At 35.4% G+C, this 23,353-nt stretch overlaps 1 protein-coding gene across 1 annotated transcript in view; it reads left to right on the top strand.

The window, feature by feature from the left end:
• Nucleotides 1-23,353, top strand: part of Invadolysin (leishmanolysin-like peptidase, invadolysin) — a 241,179-nt gene that overhangs the window by 208,988 nt on the left and 8,838 nt on the right. Inside the window, exons 10-13 of the mRNA XM_083141170.1 lie at nt 137-269; nt 2,721-2,880; nt 11,728-11,894; nt 12,599-12,718. Of these exons, the coding sequence (XP_082997296.1) occupies nt 137-269; nt 2,721-2,880; nt 11,728-11,894; nt 12,599-12,718 (580 nt within the window). The remainder of the gene's footprint in view (nt 1-136; nt 270-2,720; nt 2,881-11,727; nt 11,895-12,598; nt 12,719-23,353) is intronic.

A 23,353-nucleotide genomic window follows, 5' to 3' on the forward strand; every position in this document is an offset into this window, starting at 1 on the left:
AGGGATACAAATTATAGATTGAGCATTGTTGCACCTTTTTAATCTGAACTTAGGATGGCTTCTGAAGTAATTGTACATTTAAAATTTTCATTTGCACTAGCACTTATTTAACTTGTATTTTTGCATGTCTTTACAGGCAAGAATCAATCCACCCATTTTGCAACAAAGTGAAACGTGATCCACTGGAGACAGAATGTACAGAAGACAGGAACTCAGTTGCACTTTGCAATCTGGTGGAGCATGCTGATGAACTGCCAATACCCTTCCAAGTATGATGAGATTCCAAAAAAAATATATTATTATATATATATACTTACTGTGACAATTCTTGAAATTATAGGGGAAACCTGGGTAATCCCAAACACAGAGGTAATGGCCAACACCAGGTTTTCTGCTTTGCTTCCTTGATATGAGTGATCCAATTGGTTCCACCACCTAACGTCTGTCACTGACAATGCATTAAGTAGCAGCATCGTTATTATGTGAGACATCGAAGCCAGTGGACAAAGATTGTTTTTTTCAATGGAGAATGTTATATTATTTATTTATGTTATTTGATCTTGTAAATTGTACATTTATTCAGGCAATTTTCAAATATACTGGAATGATCCTATATTATATGCAGCACGTGTGGTGATAATGTAGGGTGACCAGACATATACATTCCAAAAAGAGGACTGTGCATGGCGAAAAAGGAGGACACCGCAAAAAAAATCACACCACATTTGCAATTATTGCTCTTAACCCTAGTTTACCCGACAGAGGTGGAAAGGGGGGGAAGGCTGTCAGGCCCCGAAATGGACCCGAGCTTACCGAAACTGCATTCTGGTTTCATGAATATCTGGAACCTTTACCGTTCCGTCTCATCACTGTCGTAATCGGAGATAAAAAACAGACAACAGCATGATAACGAAAGTAAAGCGTTCTGTTTTGAGCAAATTCCCATTTTGAACCCTAGGCTGTGCCGGTCAGAAACTTTTTGGTCGGGATGGGACCGCCACGGGAAAAGTTTTCAAACCCTGCGTTCGGGACGGGAAAAATTTGCAATTTCGGGACGGAAAATGTTCAAAACTCAATGATCGCTTTTTTTTTCTTACATTTCTGAAATAAGAAAATAAATTCCGAGAAGTTTCAGGAACTTACAATGCAGAAAACATCAAGAATTTATCACTTTTTAAAATGTCCATTTGGAATCCTGACTGTTTGGGATCGGGACAGGATTTTTTTTCTTTCGTTTAACCTTTTCCAAAACTGAATTAATATTTCATGTAGTTTAGGTTGGGACAAGAAATATAATTTCATTGACGTGAACATTTCTGTCACTCTTTAATCAACAGGGGAGAGTGACTGACTACTTTACACCCTGCCTCATGTTAGTTTCTCCATCTTTACCTTAACATTTTCTTGCTTTCATTGTTGAATTTACACTTTTGCTTCGGAATTTCATAAAAGTAAATATTACTCAATAAATAAAATTCTCACTACGCGTTTCTGTATCGCGTACATATGACTCGTAACAGAAATGCAGAGACTGTATGATAGTATAATCTCTTATAATACTGATGATATGTTTGGATAAAGTGATGGTAGATTAGCTCCCAGATGTTCAGTGAGCATTGCTCAAATATTTAACGTGCTTTAAGTAATATGCTTTAGATGACAAATGATGATCCTTATGCACGGATACATTCTCTGTGCAGCACATTCACTATGGCCGATGCTGTATACTCTTTCCAAAAAAAAAAAAAAAAAAAAAGGACAGTTACGGATTTCTAAAAGATCTGCCCAGATGCCGGACAGACACCTAAAAATGAGGACATGTCCGGATAAAAGAAAACGTCTGGTCACCCTAGTGATAATGAAAAGAACAAAGTGCAGAAAGGGGAAATGGTGATCAGGTGTTCAGCTTTACCTTAGCATGTTAGCTTATAATTTAAAATTGACTTTCTCTGTACAATTCCAAGAAACAAATCAGAATCATAGTGTCTTGCATCTATATTAGACTTACAACTATCGAAAAGGAAAATTTACAAATTATATGAAGTTAAAAATGAAGAGACCTGCTACCAAGAAGCCTTCCTACAGTAAAAATTTGGCTGAAGAACGGGGTCAATTACTTCATTTGTCAATTTTTAACAATTTTTATAAAGGTTAATGGCAAGCACGATGTTCGGCATTATCCCAAAAAATCCAGGCAATGCCGAACATGACAGTTGTGTTTTTTCTGTTTCTTGTGCTTTTGGAGTGATGACAAAATCTACTGTGATGCGTAGAAAGTACGACACAACTTCATGATCCATATTTGAGGCCCCATTACCTCAGACAAGTTACGCTTATACATGTAGGGCTTCAAGTTTTGCCTGTTTGAACATTATTTGCTCATGTGAAGAAGCTCTCAATTCCGTATGCTATTTAGCATCGTCTGTGTGAACTATTTGTCACTTGAGTGAAATCTTCTCCCTGCAGCACTCTTAACAACCATGTTTCATATTGATGCATTGAAAAATTCCAGTAGATATTATAATCCAATTTTTTGTAAATAACCTTTTTGCAAAAATGAAGAACAAGCTTGAATTTATCAGTATTTTTCCTTCTATCTGATGCTAGATAGCACATTTGGAGTCACAAGCATTTCATTTTTCTGTTTTTCATGAGAACTTTCTACATGATGGTGCTCTAATTAGAATGAGTACTTATAGATATGTTTTGTAATATTGCAGAACTTTGATGAAATCCCATATGTTGATAGAGGCAAAGAAGGCTATTTTGGTGGATCCGTGGCACTAGCAGATTACTGCCCTTATATACAAGAATTTACTTGGAGGTCTCGTAATGTTGTTGTTCGAGGATCTCACTGCCAGTACCAAGAAAATAATCCACGTACGTATCTATATTTATTGTTAAGCTAAAGCAAGTGCATATGGGTAATCCGTCTTAAAAGGACATATCTCTTGTCTGATATAACATACTGCACTTAATGTCAAGTTTGCAAATTCCTGTAAATCAACCTTTGTTATAACTAGAAATGTATACATTATAATTTAACAATATTTAAACAGAACAATCTGAGTCAAAACTACTGAAGTTTCAACTGTGAATTCTTCAGAAATTATGCATTTCCAGTGTAATAGCTTTTCAAGCACTTAGTTACTGATATTTACTTAAGCGTTGTGTGCTGAGGGTTTATTAGTTAACATTGTTCACATTAGCGATGGAGCTGACCAATCAGTAGATTTTATTATATCTCTAAATGTATATAATGGAGCATTTCCATAAATAGTCAGAACATGTTTGGGTAATTCTCTCTTTTTCCTAATCTTCTTGTGAAGATAAAAAGCTTTGATTTGGAAATAAATCTTTTGAGTACAAAATTTCTTCTTTTAATGTTAAATTGTCAGTGTCATCTGGCCATATACATGAAAGAGATGAATTAATAATTTTGGTATCAGAACGAAATGTTTGCTGCTTTATATCAAATTAGCGCATCCTGTGCAGAGCTGGCTTGGCACTAGCTCAAGGCCCATGTGCCAAGGTGGGCAAAAAACCAGGTATAAATTAATTGGCTATTATGGGTGTATAGGACACTGGTGCATCAGATGAGAAACTAAATAATTTTTCCAGGCCTTGTGAGTTCATGTGAGCAGGTTTGTGGGTTACAGGATGCACATCCAAGCCACCCAACCATATAGAGTTGTGACTAAAGATGAAACACTGCCTCAAACATAATATTTTTAACATGGGCACATGCAGTGGCATACACAAGGGGGAGGGAGGTTATGGGGTTTAACCCCCCCCCTTGAGCTTGTGAAATATATTATGAAAAATACTATTACTATTATTACTACTACTACTGCTGCTACTACTACTACTAATAATAATAATAATAATTTGAATTATTATTTCCATGCAGCATGGAGAAAAGCACATCATTCCAAACACACGCGTTTTCCAGAGTGAATGCCTTGAAAATTAACACAAATTCTTGAAAATAAAGTATGAGGGCAGGGCAACTATGATTTAAAAGAGAGAAAAGTTGTTTTGTATCTCAGTTGCAACAATGTTCAATACACTGGCGTATGCAGGATTATTTTTTTTCGGGAGGGTCTGGAATAGTAAATGTGAACAGCACATGGCTTCGTTTTGGAGGGCAGGATGCATAATAAAATATTTCGTATTTTTGGAGCTTTTCAGTCTATTAAAATTGTATTCAAAGACAAAAATGGTAATTGGGGCTTGCTTTAAAAGAAGTTTTGCATTTACACATTTTGATTTTTAAAGTTCTTAACGGATTTTTATTTGAAAATTCTGATTTTCTTAAAATGTTGGTAGGGGCTGGGCAGACAAGAATACAGTCACCAGTCTGCCTTCCCATTGTTTACCGCAGCATGTTTGAATGTCTCTCTTTAAAATGTCCCGCCTTGTTGACTAGACAATTATTCAAACAACAATAAGCTTAACTATTGTAAAATGTTTTGTTGGTAAGAACAGCGAGACAATCCAGATGTGAATTATCAGGGACATTTAAGCAGGGAAAAAGCCGGAAAAATTCCAACCAATTCCGGGAATCGAACCTGGATCTCGCACATGGTTGTCAGATGCTCTACCAACCAGACCACCGCAGCTCCTTGGATGAGTTCCATGCTTTGATTATTTCAGTTTATTTTAATATATTTTCTTGTTTTTATGGATTTTATTCACACTTATAATGTCTCACCTCATTGACCAGACAATAATTTCATAACAAAGAAACAAAAAAATGCTACCAGAATTTGATAAAATTTGAATGACTACAATGTAATTTCGTTCTATTGCTTTCATAAATTCTATATTTATGTAGATCTCTACTACTAAATAGTAGTACTAGTATTATTAGTAATAATTTAGGTAATTAATTAATTATAAGTATTATTAATTAATTATGAGTATTATTATTTAATTAAATTATAATAAAACAATGGTAATGTGAATTTGGAGCAAGTTTTAGAAATAACCCCCTCCCCTTGATAAAATCCTGTGTACACTACTGGTCACATGTGATAACTAACTGTGTGTTAGTTTGCCTACTGATTATATCTCCTGACAGTACAGTAATTGACATTGTCACATTATAATCATGCTTCCCAGTTTCGATTTCTGGTGGAGACTCGGTTGTTCAAATTCCACTTTACAAGTGTAGGTCCCATCCTAGTTAGACCATCAGAGCATTAAGTGGACTTGAAACAAATGTTGCCTGCATTTATAAATACAGTAAATTAGCAAGTCCAATTGTTTTTAACTCTAGAAAGCTAATGTGTCCTGTGACAAACATAAAAGTTAACCATTTGTCTGCTGGACTACTGATTTCTTCAGAATTAAAATACAGTGTAAATTTTGCAAAAACAAAATACATGAATAACATGCAGGAATGCAAAATTTCAAGTCTAGTGTGCATTCAAATCAACACTTTGATCGGTGTTCATCACACACAGCTTTGGAGCAACGACAGCAGAAGAATCTGGTCGTCATCCGCTTGCTTGAGGGGCAAATGCACAAATCTTCATTCTTTGTTGTTGTTGAGCAACTGCATTAGTTGTTGGCATTTTCAGATTCAGGATATTAGCAAAATTTTGCGAAGTTGTTGTGTGTGGAAGGTTTGGTGTATGTAAAGATTAACGTTTCATCCGCCATTAAAAACACATTGAAGGAATGCTTGTAAAACGACACCGATACTTCCCCATCAGTCAAAGGAGTTGAGTCAAGAAAATGGCACCACATGTGCAGTCTGCCAGATGATGCGTTAGCTTTCATAGGTCAATTATATTTTTCTTTTAACAGTTAACTGAAAATAAATGCATGATTACAGTGCAACCATTATACCTAATATTCAGGTTTTTTTTAAAAATGTCCATTGTGTTTACTGGATAAATAATTGTGCTCATGTGAATAACTATGATTCAAATTAAACTTTTCAGATACTAATGTTATATAATTAGTTGTTTTTTTGTTCAAATAACTTTTATACTGAATGAAAAGAAGCGCTAAAGGAATATGGTTTGTTAAAGGAATAAATGATGTGAAAATATGTAGTTAGTTTGTTTTAAGAAATACTTGTAAATACTCGGGCACATAGCCAGGAGGAGGGCTAAGGGGCCTGAAGCCCCCCTGAAATCCTACAAATATCTAATTTAAATAGTGTATAGTGGTAATTAATTTTACTTCCTTAGGAGGATTAAACATTAGATTGAAAAAAGTTAGTGTATAATAGAGGAGCCAGGTTATATTTTTATATTCTACCATTTAATTCAAGAAATAAATGGATCAACTTCTCTCACAATGTGTAATTTTCTTTGTGAGAGGTCACACAATATAAATTTATGAATAAAATTTGGTCCTAACTTTTAAAGCCTTTTGTTTTTAACGGAATGTTTAAAACTTAATAACAAAATACAATAACTATGAATTTCAGTACACTAACTGTACAAAATATATGAAAAATAAGGAACAACACTTGTTGGCTATTTATTCATATGTGGGTCGAGTAATATAATAATAATTATAATAGTTATTATTGTAAAATGACAATTATAACCGTGGTAATACACAATTATTATTGTCATTATCATTTGTACTAATCAAGTTTTATCAGTGGCCTGCCCCCCCCTACAAATATTTATGGCGACGTCTGTGCTCATAAGGGATGAGCTCCCCCCCGAAATAAAATCCTGGCTACGGGCCTGTTTAGACTGTTTTGGGACTCAAAATGAGAATGAGACAGGTATGTGCAACTTGAGTCTCGAAGTAAGATGATATTTTGACAGCATCTGTACACAGCAGTGGCATGCGGTGACAGACACGGGTACGCAACATAGGTGCACCAGGCCCAGAACCCCCTACCAATCTTGGGCCATCATGTTATTCAGAATTTTATAATGGAAAACTTCTCATCCTTGTATCATTATCCAAATATAACAAGGTAAAATATATATGTATGATATTTTATGTTCGCAAATATATTCTGATAGTAGCTACGTAGAGTCCAACAATTCAACTTCAATTATTTCCTTCATGCATCACGATGAACATTGAATGGGAATGAAATGGCACAATCATTTTTCGTGCTTTCAAATAGCATGCGATAAATTTGATAAATCTCGGTATCCTCTACTATTTCACAACACCTTTCTCAGAGGAAACCAACAAACAAGGCCAATAATAAAGTTTCATGGTTTTTCTACTCAACCAACCACTCTGTAGTGAGAGAGATTTTTTTTTTCTGAAAATGACTAATATAGCCTACTTGCTACCATCCTTCACAACACCTGCCTGAAACAAGTCTTCCAAATCATGAACAGACTCCCATTTCGGATTGCTTGCACTTTTTCGTAATTGCCAAAAATCCCTTCTCCAGAATATCATCAATAACTCCTGGTCTTCCCTATTTTATCACTTCACTGCATCGACAAACAATAGAGATCCTGTAATGCAAATAATATGAACAGGACACTTGCTGCAACACGACAGAAGAAAGCAAAAATCAACCTCCTTCGGTAACAAGTGTCTACTATCACTGAAAACCACATGTTCATGTGGACGAATGAATTGGAGTTGCCAGTCGATAATTTAGAAGGGAGATGATTAAGCACAAGTGGAAAATACATCAGCATACATCCCAGCACACTTCAAAGGCTAGAGTAAAGTATGTTAGACACAATATAACATCCAATTACATCACTTTGCAATGTCTGGAGAGGGGAGGGTGGTTCATTCGAATCCCATTTTAAGCATTGTGTTTACTTCGTGGAGTCAACAGTCAACACCCATTCTCATCAACCTATAGGCTGAAATGCAATGGAATTCAAATAAAATGTTGATCTCGAAAAAAAATAAACAGTTACTCTCGTACTCTGAGAATTATGTGAAACTTGCAAATTGTTCACACGTCCTTCCTGACAGTGTGACGATGCCAAAAGGGGTTTCACGCAAGACATAATCCTCGGTTGGTCAGTCCATTCTGCTCCTCACCTCCCTATACAAAAAAAAACTTGCTAGTGTAACTTTAACCTCACATAAATATTTCATATGTGATAGTTTATGCATATATTAAATATAATCTTCCACCACGACATATTCTTGCCCTCCTCTCTGATTCCTGTATCAGCAATCATTTTTTGTCTTTTTATTGCAATCCAACACAGTGATCTATCTACACATCACTGCTAAATGCTAGTAAGCTAAACACTCCAGAAAAAAATATACGTTGACTACTGCCAACACTGCAAACGCTGCCAAAATCTTTGGTCTTTGGTATCCTCAATGCTTAGATCAGGGAAGTGAGGGAGGGGGTGATTGCGGGCAGACCAAAACATGTGGTTGAGGTTGATCTGAGCCAATGGGGTTTGCCTTCCGAATTTCTAGGGTACCCAATAGAATAAACAGCATTTGCTTGCAGAAATCGGCAGAAACTCAGATCGGGCAGGTGCGGACAACGCTGAAGGCACAAATGGGATCATTCGGGACTGCCTTCAGGAAGGCCAGGCTAGGCTACATGAGACAGGCAACAGCGTGTTCATGCTGAAATCGGAATTTCTCGCAGTGGAAGTGCTTTCGGAGCAATAATTGTTGAATTTTCATGTGCAGGGAAGATGAAAGAAATGTTTATTTTTTCTAACTGTGTTGTGGGTACGCATTGCCTACCTTGAATGCACGCTGCTGGTACGCAGTTAAATTATGCCCAAGGCATAGATATTTATGTGCATCAATTGACCCATATTACATCATCTTACTGTCACCAATAATTCAAAAGGATAGAAAATTAAAAATTAATCATCATAAGCAATTTTGTCATTAGAAGCACAGAAACTGATTCTCCTTTATAATGACTTGATAGACAGTAAGATCTGGGTTAATGTACAGGATCGAACCAGAGACCCTCTGATTGCAATTCATATCCAATTAAAGGTGTCTGTTATACGAAGACACTAACTTTAGAAATTGATTTATCTGAATTTCCAATACCTGATTCAAGTAACTGATTAAAGATAGAGAGGATTTCTTAACAATAGGGTAGGTACATGCTTTCTTCACTTGAATGCTTCTTCAAGCAGTGATTATTTTAGAATCTAAAGGATGGTAACAGTGACTCCATGACTCGTGGCCCTAGAATCTGTGCATAGCCAGGATTAAACTTAGCACAAAGCTAGGTGAGTCTTTGGAAGCTTGAAAGTCTTGCTGATAGCCATAGCCTTTTTAGGTTTAGAGAGGTGAAACTTGCTGAACAAGGAAGAGAAAATCTTGGTTCAGTAACCAAGCATGAGTAGAAGAAATCGGTCAGTCTTCATGCTTTGAATGTTTGTGAAACATCAGGGAATATTTCAGAATTATTTAACACTATACTTGAATAATTCAGGTACTCACGTTTTCTGTGAAGTAATTTTCTATTAATTTCGGTAGCCACTGCCACCATCCTCATTGGAATTTGTTCGTCTGTCATTCCCATAGTATGAACTATACTTGAAACAGGCACATATCTAGAAATATGTTTCAGGGGGGAGAGGTCCAAACCAAGTGTCTCAGGAATCATAATAATTATTATTATAATTATAATAATAATAATGTTTAAATTAAAATAATTATACTAAATAAAATTAATATTATATTATTATTACATGATTAGGTAAGAAGATTGTAGCTATAAAAATAGAGATATAACAGCATATTCATTACGTAGCTTACCTTTAGTTAGGATCGGAATAATTTACATAAAAACAACTGCTCTGGCTATGAAATTAATGTCAAATAGAGGAAAAATTGAATATTTATCGAATAATAAAAATTATGTCACATGTAGTTGGAGGAAAGTAAGTTTCTGATTTAAAAAAAGTTCAGAGGAAATTAATAACCATCGATTATGCAACAATTGCAATATTTTCATTACTTAATTTGTACTTGGTAAGTCTTTCGGTGGGTCCAGACCCCTGGACCCATCCTAAATATGTCCTTCCTGTCCCTCAAAGCCGTATGATCCCAATATAATCCTTGTCTTCCAATAAGTTAAGAAAGATATTATACAACAAATGCTAAATGAGTATATTTTCATTATTCAATTTTCATACTTAATAGGTCTTTCAGGTGTGTGTGTGTGGGGAGGAGGGGGGTCCAGACCCCCTAAATACATCCTTCATGTCCCTTAAAGCCCTATGATCCCAATATAATCCTTGTCTTCCATTAAGTTCAGAGGAAATTATACAACAATGGCTAAATGAATATACGAGGTGCATGTAAAAAAAAAGGGCCGATATTTTTTAAAAACAAGAAAATGATAGAAGAAATTGTGATTGATAAACAAGTACATACCTTGGCTATTTTCTGACGTAGTCACCATTAACTTCCAGACATTTCTGATAGCGTGGCACAAGCTTCCGTATACCCTCTGCGTAAAAATCTGCCACCTGAGAATGCAGCCAGTCCAGAACTGATGTCTTGAGCACGTCACTGTCATTGAAACGCTTTGATGCAAGCCACTTTTCCAGATGAAGAAAAAGAAAGAAATCGCTGGGGGCAAGGTCACGGCTGTAAGAGGGATGATTCAATAGTTCCCATCGAAATCTTTGAATTGTCTCAACAGTAAGAGCAGCTGTGTGTGGGCGGACGTTGTCGCGGATCAAAAAAATTGCAGAGCGTAGCATTCTCTCTTGCCGATTTTGGATGGCACATCGCAGATTATTCAGTGTTTCGCAATACACCTCTGCTGTAATTGTTTCTCCTGGTTCCAAGAATTCCACAAAAATCACACCCTTTTGGTCCCAAAACATGGTTGCCATGATTTTGTGAACTGATGGTGTTCGTTTAAATTTCTTCACTTTAGGAGAACCAGAGTGCCGACATTGCATTGACTGCTGCTTCGACTCCCCAGTGGCGTACGATATCTACATTTCATTCCCTGTCACTATGTGCAAAAAGAGGTCATCCCCATCCTCCCCCCAGCGGGTCAAAAAATCACGTGCAGCTGTCCTTCTTTGAGCGTCTGTCAGCATTTTTGGTACCCACCTCGCACACAGTTTGTGATACCCCAGGTTGTCAGTCACAATTCGATGCACTGTTTTCACAGACACTTCTGGAAACTCTTTGGCGAGTTCAGATACTGTGAACCAGCGATTGGAACGCACTTTCTCATTAACGCATTCCACCAGATCGTCTGTGTGAACACTAGGCCTTCCGCTACGCTCATCGTCATGGACATTTGAACGCCCTTCCTGAAACACTGCACCATTGCCTGACCTTCCCTTCACTCATCACTGTCGGTCCATAAATGGCACACAATTCCCGATGGATGTCAGCTGCATTCTGTCCTTTGGCGTTCAGAAATCGTATGACAGATCTCACTTCACATTTAGCAGGATTTTGTATTACGGCAGCCATTTCACCTTACTGCTACTCGCACGTACACAACCCCACTCGGACGATTCTAACTCTGTTGCAAGCACAGAATACTAGGGCATGCTCCTGTGCATGCTCAACTTCATCAGTGTTGCCAACCCTGCATAAAAAAATTATCGACCCTTTTTTTTTTTGGCATGTGCCTTCTATTTTTCATTATTTAATTTAAGTACTTGATAAATCTTTTGGGGGGGGGTCCAGACCCCCTGGAACCTCCCCTAAATACGTCCTTGACTTGAAGTTATAATAAATATGTTATGTATCTTAAAAAGTGGCAAGGTTCATATTGAGACTTAATATGCTAAATTTCAGAATCTGAAAAGAACTTTGCCTTGGAGAGCTATGGTCCAAACTCCAAGTGTTTTTACCATACGAAAGAGATGTGGGAGGAGCGGTCATGCCGACAAGTACGTCAATGGCTTCACTGGGGTTCTGGTTGTTACGAGTTCCAGTGCACTGCAGGAAGACTACATATCATAGTGAGTATTTTCTGCAAGAATTGAGTAGGCTGCATGATATACAGTTTCTTAGTGTCAGAAAATCTCCAGATGTTTTGTAATTAGTAGTGGTCAGTGTTGGATCAATGTGGTTCTGTATATCAAGATAAAATTGGGAAAGTGCTTGATCTTTAAACAATTGTAAGTCTTGTGTTTATCTCACTCTGTTAAATCACTTTTCTGCCACTTTTGGCTAATTGCAATGATGAGAATGAATGAAGATTCTAGCAACCGTCTAAATTTTTCAGAAAGGTCTAACTTATGTTCATATTTCATATTTATCCTTCTCCCCCAATTAAAACTTTTGTCAGAGCCACTGTTTCTGTTGCCCAATCCAGGTTAAAGCTATATCCAAAAGTTCTAAAGGTAGATTACATCCAAAAATATATTTTAAACACTTGTTAAATCCATTCATTAACATTCACTTAATTTTAATGCAGAGACCATTTTCTATATTTTGAAAGTGCTTCTGGTTGGTTAGCGTTTAAAATAATCAATAGTAGATAATTGTATTGTACATTATTTCAAGAATATCGGACTCAACTCTCCACAGCACTTCTTATCTTTCTACACAATTTCTTAGATAAAAAATAAGATCTGGTTCATTTATTTTCCAAATTATTTCTTTTTACATGCTTTTTTCCTCCGTAGATTTGTTACATTTATGGTTACTTGTATTATTGCAGGTTGATAATCAGACTTATACTTGCTATTTTCCTAGTCAAGTGATAGAGATTCAAATTATTGCCAATAATTGGCTTCATAAAGGAGCATTAATGTGTCCTTCATGTGAGGAAATTTGTCAGGTGAGTTGAATTTTATCTGTTTTTATTATTTAAAATATTAACATTTAGAAAAATTGCTATTCCTTGCTACAGTTTATTGTATATATTTCATCTCTATGTAATTGATTTCCAAGTAAGTTCTGAAATATTAAGATTTGCTGTTCAATAAAAGCTAATAGATATATGCAAATTGTCAGTGCCAGTATTTGGCATTAGTTTATCAATAGTCTGCCAAATCTTTTACAATACATTAAAATTTAAAACATTGAAAAATTTACAATTTTTAATGGCGAAATTAGTACATGTGATAAGAATCATACAATAATAATAATTAATAATAATAATAATAATAATAATAATAATAATTACTCGTGCATTTTTTTAAAAAATTGTTGCCTCCAAAAATTGTGGTGTGTATTATGCATGCAATAATTTGGACAGCCAACAGAAAACAACACATGTTTTCACTATCTCACTGTATATAACAGATGCAAATACAAACTACCAGGTTGAGTTTCTGTGGTAATCATAATTTTTTAAAAATTAAAAAAAAAAAAAAATTGAAATGCTCGTTTCCCATGATTTTTCACTTTGCATCAGAGCATTTTGAGACATTGAGACAAGCTGCGCCATTCTGGAGGGATTCAATCATGCACCTCCTGACAAACTCGATGCATAACGTATGTATTTGCCACATGAGAAATAATAAAAAATATCTTCCTGAGCACTGAAAATCCATAACGTAATTATGTAGCTGCTGCTCCACTTCTGAAAAGCCTGTTTCTTTTAGGAGCCACCTTCAACATTTCTTGCTTCCGTCATTCTCTTACACTTGCCTCACCCTGTCGAATTTTCAAGCCTCAGCCATATTGTTGTTTTCCTGCATACACCACAGAACTTCCAATTTGAAAACAGCTATATAACTGTCCGTCTTTCACAATTTGAGCTTGCTTTCTTCTACTACAGAATAAGCTAGGTGGTTATACAAGTGAAAGCTTTGGGATGCAAATTGGAGAGAGATGGGTTGTGTGGGTTGGTGACTCTTTGAATACGTATGATGTCATTTGCTCTTGCTCCACATTGCTTTGCGATGTACAACTAAGGAAGCCATTTCTTGAACTGAATTGTACTGCACATTATATACGAGATATAATTTTTTGTCACCTTTTCCCATCAAAAACCAGAGTGTGCATTATGCATGAGTAAATACTGTAATATCTTTACTTATCGGATGAGGTTCAGCATTGGATTATATGGGTCATAACTGTAAACTATAAATAAAGAAAGAAAAATATTAATTTCAAATTGTATTTTGAAGAAACTTTGTTCTGAAATTTACCAGGTAAACGTGCAAGTTTTCCCAAATATCTAGTCAGTATTCCAAAAAAATTAGGTCATCATTCATCACCAGAAAAGCTTCAAAGTGTGTTTTGAAATTATGTGTAACCAGGGTGGTTAAAAATAATGATTTTTTTTATTTAAATAATTTTTTTATTTAAAAATTACATGCTTAAAATTGCTAGTATGTTTTTTGGCACCATACATATAGACATGTTTTTTACACAGGATTTTCCTAGTAAACGTCTCTGTAAAATATTTCAACAGTTTGATTAAACTAAATCAATAATTATATGTAAATAGACATTTTACTGTTTCTGATATTATATATGAATTTACTATGGAAATGTTTGTTGAGTGTGCTAATGAAAATATAATACATAATTTCAGTAACTTTTCTTCGAATGGAAATAAAACATTCTGGATGTACTTTGTAGTTGTAACTTAAAATATTCTGTAATGTCTTCGTAGCACAATTTTGGCAATTTTTTTTAATGATAGTTGCAAAATACCAGCTGCCATGTTTATTTACAGTTTAATGATAATGACACTATTTACAGTTTAACATGATTAGTATTTTGTTTATTTTGCTACACAAAATGTTTGCTATTTTTCCCTATTGAAATTATTGAATTTTAAATCAAGATAATTTAAGTGTGTTTACAGTGTACATATTACATTTCCTTTCGTATGAGCTTCACCTTATCAGTACATAAATATTGTTTCCTTTCTTTTTCTTTACTAAAGCCAAATAAACACTATTAAATGATAAACACTACTTAAATCAATCCACCTTGTGTGTAACTATTTCATGACATGCATGCATTAAATTTTCAGAGAGAGAACGAATCTGTCTTTGCCCATCCTGAATGCTCAGTATAAGACGAAGTATAGAAAGTGTTCATAGTGTTAAAGTCTGGTTATAAAAGTTAAAATAATGCCTAAAGATGTCATAATACTTATTTATTTTTATGAATACTTTAAATTGAAATAATTGATAATGTGGTGACTTCAATTTGTAGCTTATATCATTCTACAGTGCGGTAGAGATTTTGTGTGGGGCATTTAGTATTGTGTTGTTCCACATTTAGTAAAGATGTAAAATAGGGCTGAACCAATACCACTTTGAACTGAAGCAGATACTCTTTCGGATTCCAAAAATTTTAACAATTGAAATTTGTTCAAAATATTGTTAGTAGTGGTATTTATGATAGGGACAGCGCGAGAAAGGAAGAGCACCTCCTCAAGCAGATTTGCTATACTTAAAACAAGCTCAACATGCCCATATGAGCTTTTTGCTCTAGTGTGGAACTCTTTCTAACCCAAGATTTTTGTAAAAATGCCCTCGGGAATTTTTCAGAAAGGAAGAGCTCTTCTCATGCAGATTTGCTATACTTAAAACTTGTTCAACATGTTCATATGAGTTTTTTGTTCAAGTGTAGCACCTGCCTAACCCAAGAGTTTTGTAATCGGAAAGTATTAACCCTTCTCAAGCAGATTTGCTAACATTTACAAAAATTGCATCAGCCAGATTTTTGTCTATAAACTTGTCAATTTTTGGCCACACCAGAAATTAAGCCAAAAACCCATACCCATACATACATATTTACTTCTGGTTTAAGTTTAATTGGAAACCAGATTCAATTTGCTTATCTAATATTAAAACAATGCAATATGCCCTCTAGAATTGCTCCGTGTTTGCATGTTTCCCTCTCTGGGTCAGTGTGTGGAATTCCCAAGACGGTAGTATTGATTTCTCCTCAGCGCCAGTATTTACAGAAATTCCCGAATATTGCATCAGCCAGTATTGTGAGACTGACTGAGGAGAACAGACGTGTTGACACAGTGCTTCTTATACTTACTGGTTTAAATTCATATTGAACAATATAAAATCTGATATTTGTTGTAATCCACTCATATTTAGAGTCAAGCTTATATTTGTCCCAGCCTGTTATACATAACAAGATTATTGCCATTCAAGATATGCATGTTCGTGCAGGCATTTGCGCTGGGTCAGTGTGAATGAATATTTCTACTTGTGGGCTATTGGCTTTATAACCTGTCATAAGATAAGCATAGAGATTAGATTTAAAACCCAGGAAATTTTATATAAATACCAAAGCCAAAAATATTAAGTGTATACACACATACACACATACACACACACACAAAGCACACAGCTGAACCCAACTGATATTTTTTATTCAGTATAAAGTTTTGAATTGAAACCCAGGAAATTGTATATAATAAACAACAGCAAAAATGCCGAATCAAAAATATTGTAATCAGTGCAATAAAAATATATCCAGCTCTAATTGGGCCAGACACCAAAAGATTTGTAATCCAGACAAATACAGAACTCCCACAAAAATTTGCCCCAAATGCCATAGAAAATATAACATGGAATATTTCACATATATACATAAAGATACTTGCTCTGTACAGTCATCAACACAACCATCTACATCTGGTCTGAAAAGAAAGCACGAAGCACCTGTTAATGCCAGAGCAGCAAAGCAGCCACGACATGAACCTATCCGTAGCAGTTTTAATGGCCAACTTAGGGATCACTGTTTTGTGTCAGAGCCAAGATGTGGCATTGAGAATTTCTTGAACAGTATAAATTCTGATCTCCAGGCAATTCTCAATGCACAAAATGGTTCTTATAAGCTCTCCCTCAAATTGTATACACAATATAAGAAGCCAAATGGCACAAAATTTACACAGCCCCACATAACAGAAACTGTACCGGTTTATTCAAATACAAATTCAGACAAAATAATAAGCAATTTGATAGATCAATTGAATATTAAACACTCTGAATTTGCGGCAAAAGAGTCCGGATGGAGCCTATGTGGCTCTCCGCACAAGTTATATGTCAATATTTCTGAATTCTGCCCATTACAAGGATCTACATATGTGCCATTACCTGCTAATATTAAAAACAAAAGAGCCGTGGTCAATATAAAAAATAATGACCAGAAATGCTTTTTGTGGTGTATATTAGCTGCTTTGTATCCAGTTTCAAGGGATCCTCAGAGAATAACTTATTACAAGCAACATGAGCACGATTTTGACGATGCAATGGAAGGGTTTGGAATATCCAATGTCTGTTCAGAATATTGATAAATTTGAAAAAAAGGCCAGGCACATCAATGGCAAACAATTATCTATTAATGTATTTATTTGTTCCACTGGCAATTGCCCGATAGCACCTCTCAGAATCAGTACACTTGATGATGAATCTGCTATTCCGATTGATCTGCTCTTAATTGAAGGGGATAGCACATATCATTATACTCTGATACATAATCTTGAAGCTATAGTCAGAACACAACTAGACAAATCCAATAGAATATTCAAGTTGTGCAGAAGATGCTTAACCTCTTAACTGGGTATGACGTAATACTCCGTTCTGGCTCTACTGATTTATAATGGGCATGACGGGATACTACGTTCTCATGTTCTTACTGCTGATATCTGTTGTGTATGACGAGATACTACGTAAAATTACTTTCTTCTTTGTTTCACCAGATGGCTCTGACTTCCAGACTGTTGTAACCGTTAGAGTTAGCGGGAATCAACGAACACAGCCCGACGTTCAGTTCTATCGCGTATGCAATAATGGCTCAGGCAAATCGGAAGCGACGGCGTGTTTTTCCTGCTGAGGAAATCCGAGATATATTGTAGTTGTAAATCTCGCATATTGTAAAAAGTACAACAAGGACCAATAAAAGAATAAACAATACCTAAATGGTATGCCATGGAGCACAGAAATATTAACTAAAATATTGGTTTACGAAATTCATCAATTTATCAACAAAAATTCCCAGGGCAGATTGGGCTTTCGACGAGGAAATTACCCAGTTAAGAGGTTAACTGTATTTGATGGTCAAAAAATGGTAAATAGGGTTCCTGAATGTAATACAGAAATTGCTAAAAACAAGTTAATTGAGCATCTGAAATACTGTGGCAACCATAAACCTGTTCATATGGTGATGCCCAATCCAAGTGAAAATTGCAAATTCAAAAAGTTTGAAGCCTTGTTGGAACACCCAGTATTTATTGTCTATGATTTTGAATCGAACCTCAAATCTCTTGCATTCTGCAATCCAGATCCTGAAGAATCCTCAATTACACCATACCAACTACATGAACCTTCCAGTTTTTATTATATGGTTGTACAGGGTGGTGTAGCTAGTGAGCTGTGCTTATACATGGGACCAAATGCCGTCAAAGAATTTGCACATAGAATAGAAAATGAGTGCCGTGACATAGCATCTAACATCTTATTAAAATCAAAACCCATGTTGCCTTTAACAGAGGAACAGATTGAGGATTTCAACAATGCAGAAAAATGCCCGGTATGTGATTCTGAATTTTCAGATACAAATATCAAGGTGAAACACCATTCTCATACAGATGGTAAATTCTTAATGGCCCTGTGTAAAAGCTGCAATATTCAGATCAAGAGACCAAGATTTATCCCCATATTTTGCCATGGAGCATCCAATTATGATTTCCATCATCTGATCAGGTACGAGGGGTTTGACAAGCAGAATTTAAATATTTTAGCTGAAAATGATGAAAAATATATATCTATTAGCAAGATAATTAAAGTTGATGGTGTTTCTATTCAATTAAGATTTCTTGATTCTTACAGATTTTTATCTGCTAGCCTGCCTACACTGGCCACTCAATTATCTGATGATCAATTGAAAATCACACGTGCTTCGTTTCCAAATCAGGACCTGAAATTAATTAGGCGGAAGGGTGTATATCCATATGACTATGTTACAGATTTTTCTAAATTTGACGAGTGTTCCCTGCCACCACAAGAAGAGTTTTACAGCAAAATCAGAGGATCTGGAATCAGTGATGAAGATTATCACCATGCCCAATTGGTGTGGAACGATTCAAAATGCAAGACATTTCGTGATTATCACATGGCATATTCGAAACTTGATGTCACCCTCTTAGCTGATATAATACAGGCATTCAGAAAATCTTCCATACAAAATTATAAACTGGACCCAGTGTATTTTTTCAGTGCCCCGGGCCTAGCATGGGCCGCAATGTTTTTGAATACCAAAATGCAATTGGATCTGATCCACGATCAAGATACGTATCTGTTTATGGAGAAAGGTATAAGAGGGGGGATGGTGCAATGTTCCCAGAGATATGCCAGAGCAAGTAACAAGCATATTATGCTGCCTGATTATGATCCAGCACGGCCATCAAATTATATACTGTACGTAGATGCAAACAGCCTCTATGGTCATGCCATGATGCAAAAACTGCCATATGCAGAGCTTGAATGGGTTGAAAATTTCAATATTGAGAATCTTAAGGATTTTGATGACAGTGATTATGGCCTCTTCTTAGAGGTTGATCTGACAATTCCAGATCATTTGCACAATAAATTTTCTGATCTGCCCCCAATTCCCGAGGTTCAGTGCTCACCTGGCTCTAAACAGAAGAAGCTCATGATGACCCTGGAGCCAAAACAGGGATATGTCATATATTACAAAAACCTCCAGTTCCTGATGAAACATGGTGTTCAAGTGACCAAAGTTGGAAAAGTCTTAAGGTTCAGGCACTCAGAATGGTTGAAACCATACATTGATACAAATACAGAGCTTCGAACATCAGCAATAAGCCAATTTGATAAGGGCTTGTTTAAATTGATGGTCAATTCTGTTTATGGCAAAACTATTGAAAATGTCAGGAAACATACCGATGTTAAAATAATTACTGACCCCAGCCTGAGCAAAAAATTGGTTGCAAAACCCAACTTCAATTACAGAAGAATTTATGATGAGCACATGGCACTTTTCAACATGAAGAAAACAAAGATTAAGTTTGATAAACCTATTTATGTAGGGGCTGTGATATTGGAAAGGTCCAAATTACATATGTTAACATTGTATTATGATGTGTTGAAACCTTTTTATGGTGATCGTGTAAAACTGATGTACATGGACACGGATAGTTTTATTCTTGATATTCAAACAGAAGATATTTATCAAGATATTGCACAGTCTGAATTGTTTAAATATTTTGATACCAGTGAATTGCCTGGCCATCTGAATATTCAACCCCACAACAAAAAGGTGCCTGGCAAGTTAAAAGATGAGACGCTTGGTGATGTTATTGTGAAATTTGCTGGGTTAAGTGCCAAGATGTACACTTTTAAAACATGTAGTGCTGTTGTCAAAAAAGCCAAGGGCATTGGCAGAGTGACTGTTGACAAAGAGCTTAAATTTGAAGATTATGAAAATTGCATCAAATCCCAGAGTTCAATCAAAACATCAGAATGCAGAATTCAGAGTGTGGATCACTTGTTGACTTCAAATATTGTAAGAAAAGTGGCTCTGGACCCACATGATGACAAGAGATGTATTTTATCATGTGGCATACATACTTTACCTTGGGGGCATTGTGATTTGAAAAGTGGCAAACAATGCCCAAACACAGAGCATGATTTGAAATAAATAAACATGCCTATGAACTTATTTGGGTTCAAAAAACAAGATATCTATCCTATTAGACACAAACACAGTATCAATAAATTTATAATTTAATAGAACTGTGCGGTGATGTTGTTATTGGGAACAAGCTTCAAATCATGGATAGGTGATTGTTATGAGGATAGATATTAGACACAGACACAGAAATCAATAAATTTATAATATTCTTATACCTGACAGAACTATGCAGTGATGCTATTATTGGGAGCAAGCTTCAAATCATAGATAGGTGATTGTCATGAAGATAGATATTAAATACAGATACGGAAATAATATTTTCCATAAATTTATATTCAATATCCCTATACCTGACAGAGCTGTGCGGTGATGTTGTTATTGGGAACAGGATTCAAATCATGGATAGGTGATTGTCATGAAGATAGATATTAGATACAGATACAGAAATAATATTTTCCATAAATCTATACTCAATATCCCTATACCTGACAGAACTGTGTGGTTAATATTATTAGGAACAAGCTTTAAATCTTACACAGATATAGAGCGGAATTATTATGGATAGGTGATTGCCATGAGGATAGATACTCAATATCTCTGCTGTTATTGGACACAAACACAGAGAATAAAATATCCCTATACCTAACAGAACTGTGCAGTGACGCTGTTATTGGGAACAAGCTTCAAATCATGGATAGGTGATTGTTATGAGGATAGATATTAGACACAGACACAGAAATAATATTTATCCATAAATCTATACTCGATTTAATAGAGCTGTGTAGTGATGCTGTTATTGGGAACAGGATTCAAATCATGGATAGGTGATTGCCCTATACCTAGCAAAGCTGTGCGGTGATATAATTATTGGGAACAGGATTCAAATCTTACACAGATACAGAGTGAAATTATTATGGATAGGTGATTGTCATGAAGATAGATATTAGACACAGAGCCTTGCTGAGCTTGGAATTATTATAGATAGGTAATTGTCATAAAGAACACAGAGAATGAAATTGTAAATCTATACTCAATATTTTTTGACAGATCATTGTTCTTTTATAAACGTTTCAACATACGTTCCAGCAAAACTGTACCTATTAGGGTATGTATTATTCACATCTTATCCATAACATATCAGCAAGGGTAAATAATATTTTCAAGGCAGCCTACACAACACAGCTCTGTTAGAGATAGGGATTATGACAATAACAATATCAACAAGGCTCTATATCTATGTGTGAGATTTGTGCCTACACAACACAGCTCTGTTAAAAATTTCTACCATGCTGAACAGAGCTGTGCTGTTATGAATTTTTAACAGAGCTGTGTTGTGTAGGCACAAATCTCACACATAGATATAGAGCCTTGTTGATATTGTTATTGTCATAATCCCTATCTCTAACAGAGCTGTGTTGTGTAGGCTGCCTTGAAAATATTATTTACCCTTGCTGATATGTTATGGATAAGATGTGAATAATACATACCCTAATAGGTACAGTTTTGCTGGAACGTATGTTGAAACGTTTATAAAAGAACAATGATCTGTCAAAAAATATTGAGTATAGATTTACAATTTCATTCTCTGTGTTCTTTATGACAATTACCTATCTATAATAATTCCAAGCTCAGCAAGGCTCTGTGTCTAATATCTATCTTCATGACAATCACCTATCCATAATAATTTCACTCTGTATCTGTGTAAGATTTGAATCCTGTTCCCAATAATTATATCACCGCACAGCTTTGCTAGGTATAGGGCAATCACCTATCCATGATTTGAATCCTGTTCCCAATAACAGCATCACTACACAGCTCTATTAAATCGAGTATAGATTTATGGATAAATATTATTTCTGTGTCTGTGTCTAATATCTATCCTCATAACAATCACCTATCCATGATTTGAAGCTTGTTCCCAATAACAGCGTCACTGCACAGTTCTGTTAGGTATAGGGATATTTTATTCTCTGTGTTTGTGTCCAATAACAGCAGAGATATTGAGTATCTATCCTCATGGCAATCACCTATCCATAATAATTCCGCTCTATATCTGTGTAAGATTTAAAGCTTGTTCCTAATAATATTAACCACACAGTTCTGTCAGGTATAGGGATATTGAGTATAGATTTATGGAAAATATTATTTCTGTATCTGTATCTAATATCTATCTTCATGACAATCACCTATCCATGATTTGAATCCTGTTCCCAATAACAACATCACCGCACAGCTCTGTCAGGTATAGGGATATTGAATATAAATTTATGGAAAATATTATTTCCGTATCTGTATTTAATATCTATCTTCATGACAATCACCTATCTATGATTTGAAGCTTGCTCCCAATAATAGCATCACTGCATAGTTCTGTCAGGTATAAGAATATTATAAATTTATTGATTTCTGTGTCTGTGTCTAATATCTATCCTCATAACAATCACCTATCCATGATTTGAAGCTTGTTCCCAATAACAACATCACCGCACAGTTCTATTAAATTATAAATTTATTGATACTGTGTTTGTGTCTAATAGGATAGATATCTTGTTTTTTGAACCCAAATAAGTTCATAGGCATGTTTATTTATTTCAAATCATGCTCTGTGTTTGGGCATTGATTCCCATTTTTCAAATCACAATGCCCCCAAGGTAAAGTATGTATGCCACATGATAAAATACATCTCTTGTCATCATGTGGGTCCAGAGCCACTTTTCTTACAATATTTGAAGTCAACAAGTGATCCACACTCTGAATTCTGCATTCTGATGTTTTGATTGAACTCTGGGATTTGATGCAATTTTCATAATCTTCAAATTTAAGCTCTTTG

This window comes from Lepisma saccharinum, chromosome 1 (assembly GCF_977018435.1).
Source record: "Lepisma saccharinum chromosome 1, izLepSacc3.1, whole genome shotgun sequence".
Lineage (NCBI taxonomy): Eukaryota > Metazoa > Arthropoda > Insecta > Zygentoma > Lepismatidae > Lepisma > Lepisma saccharinum.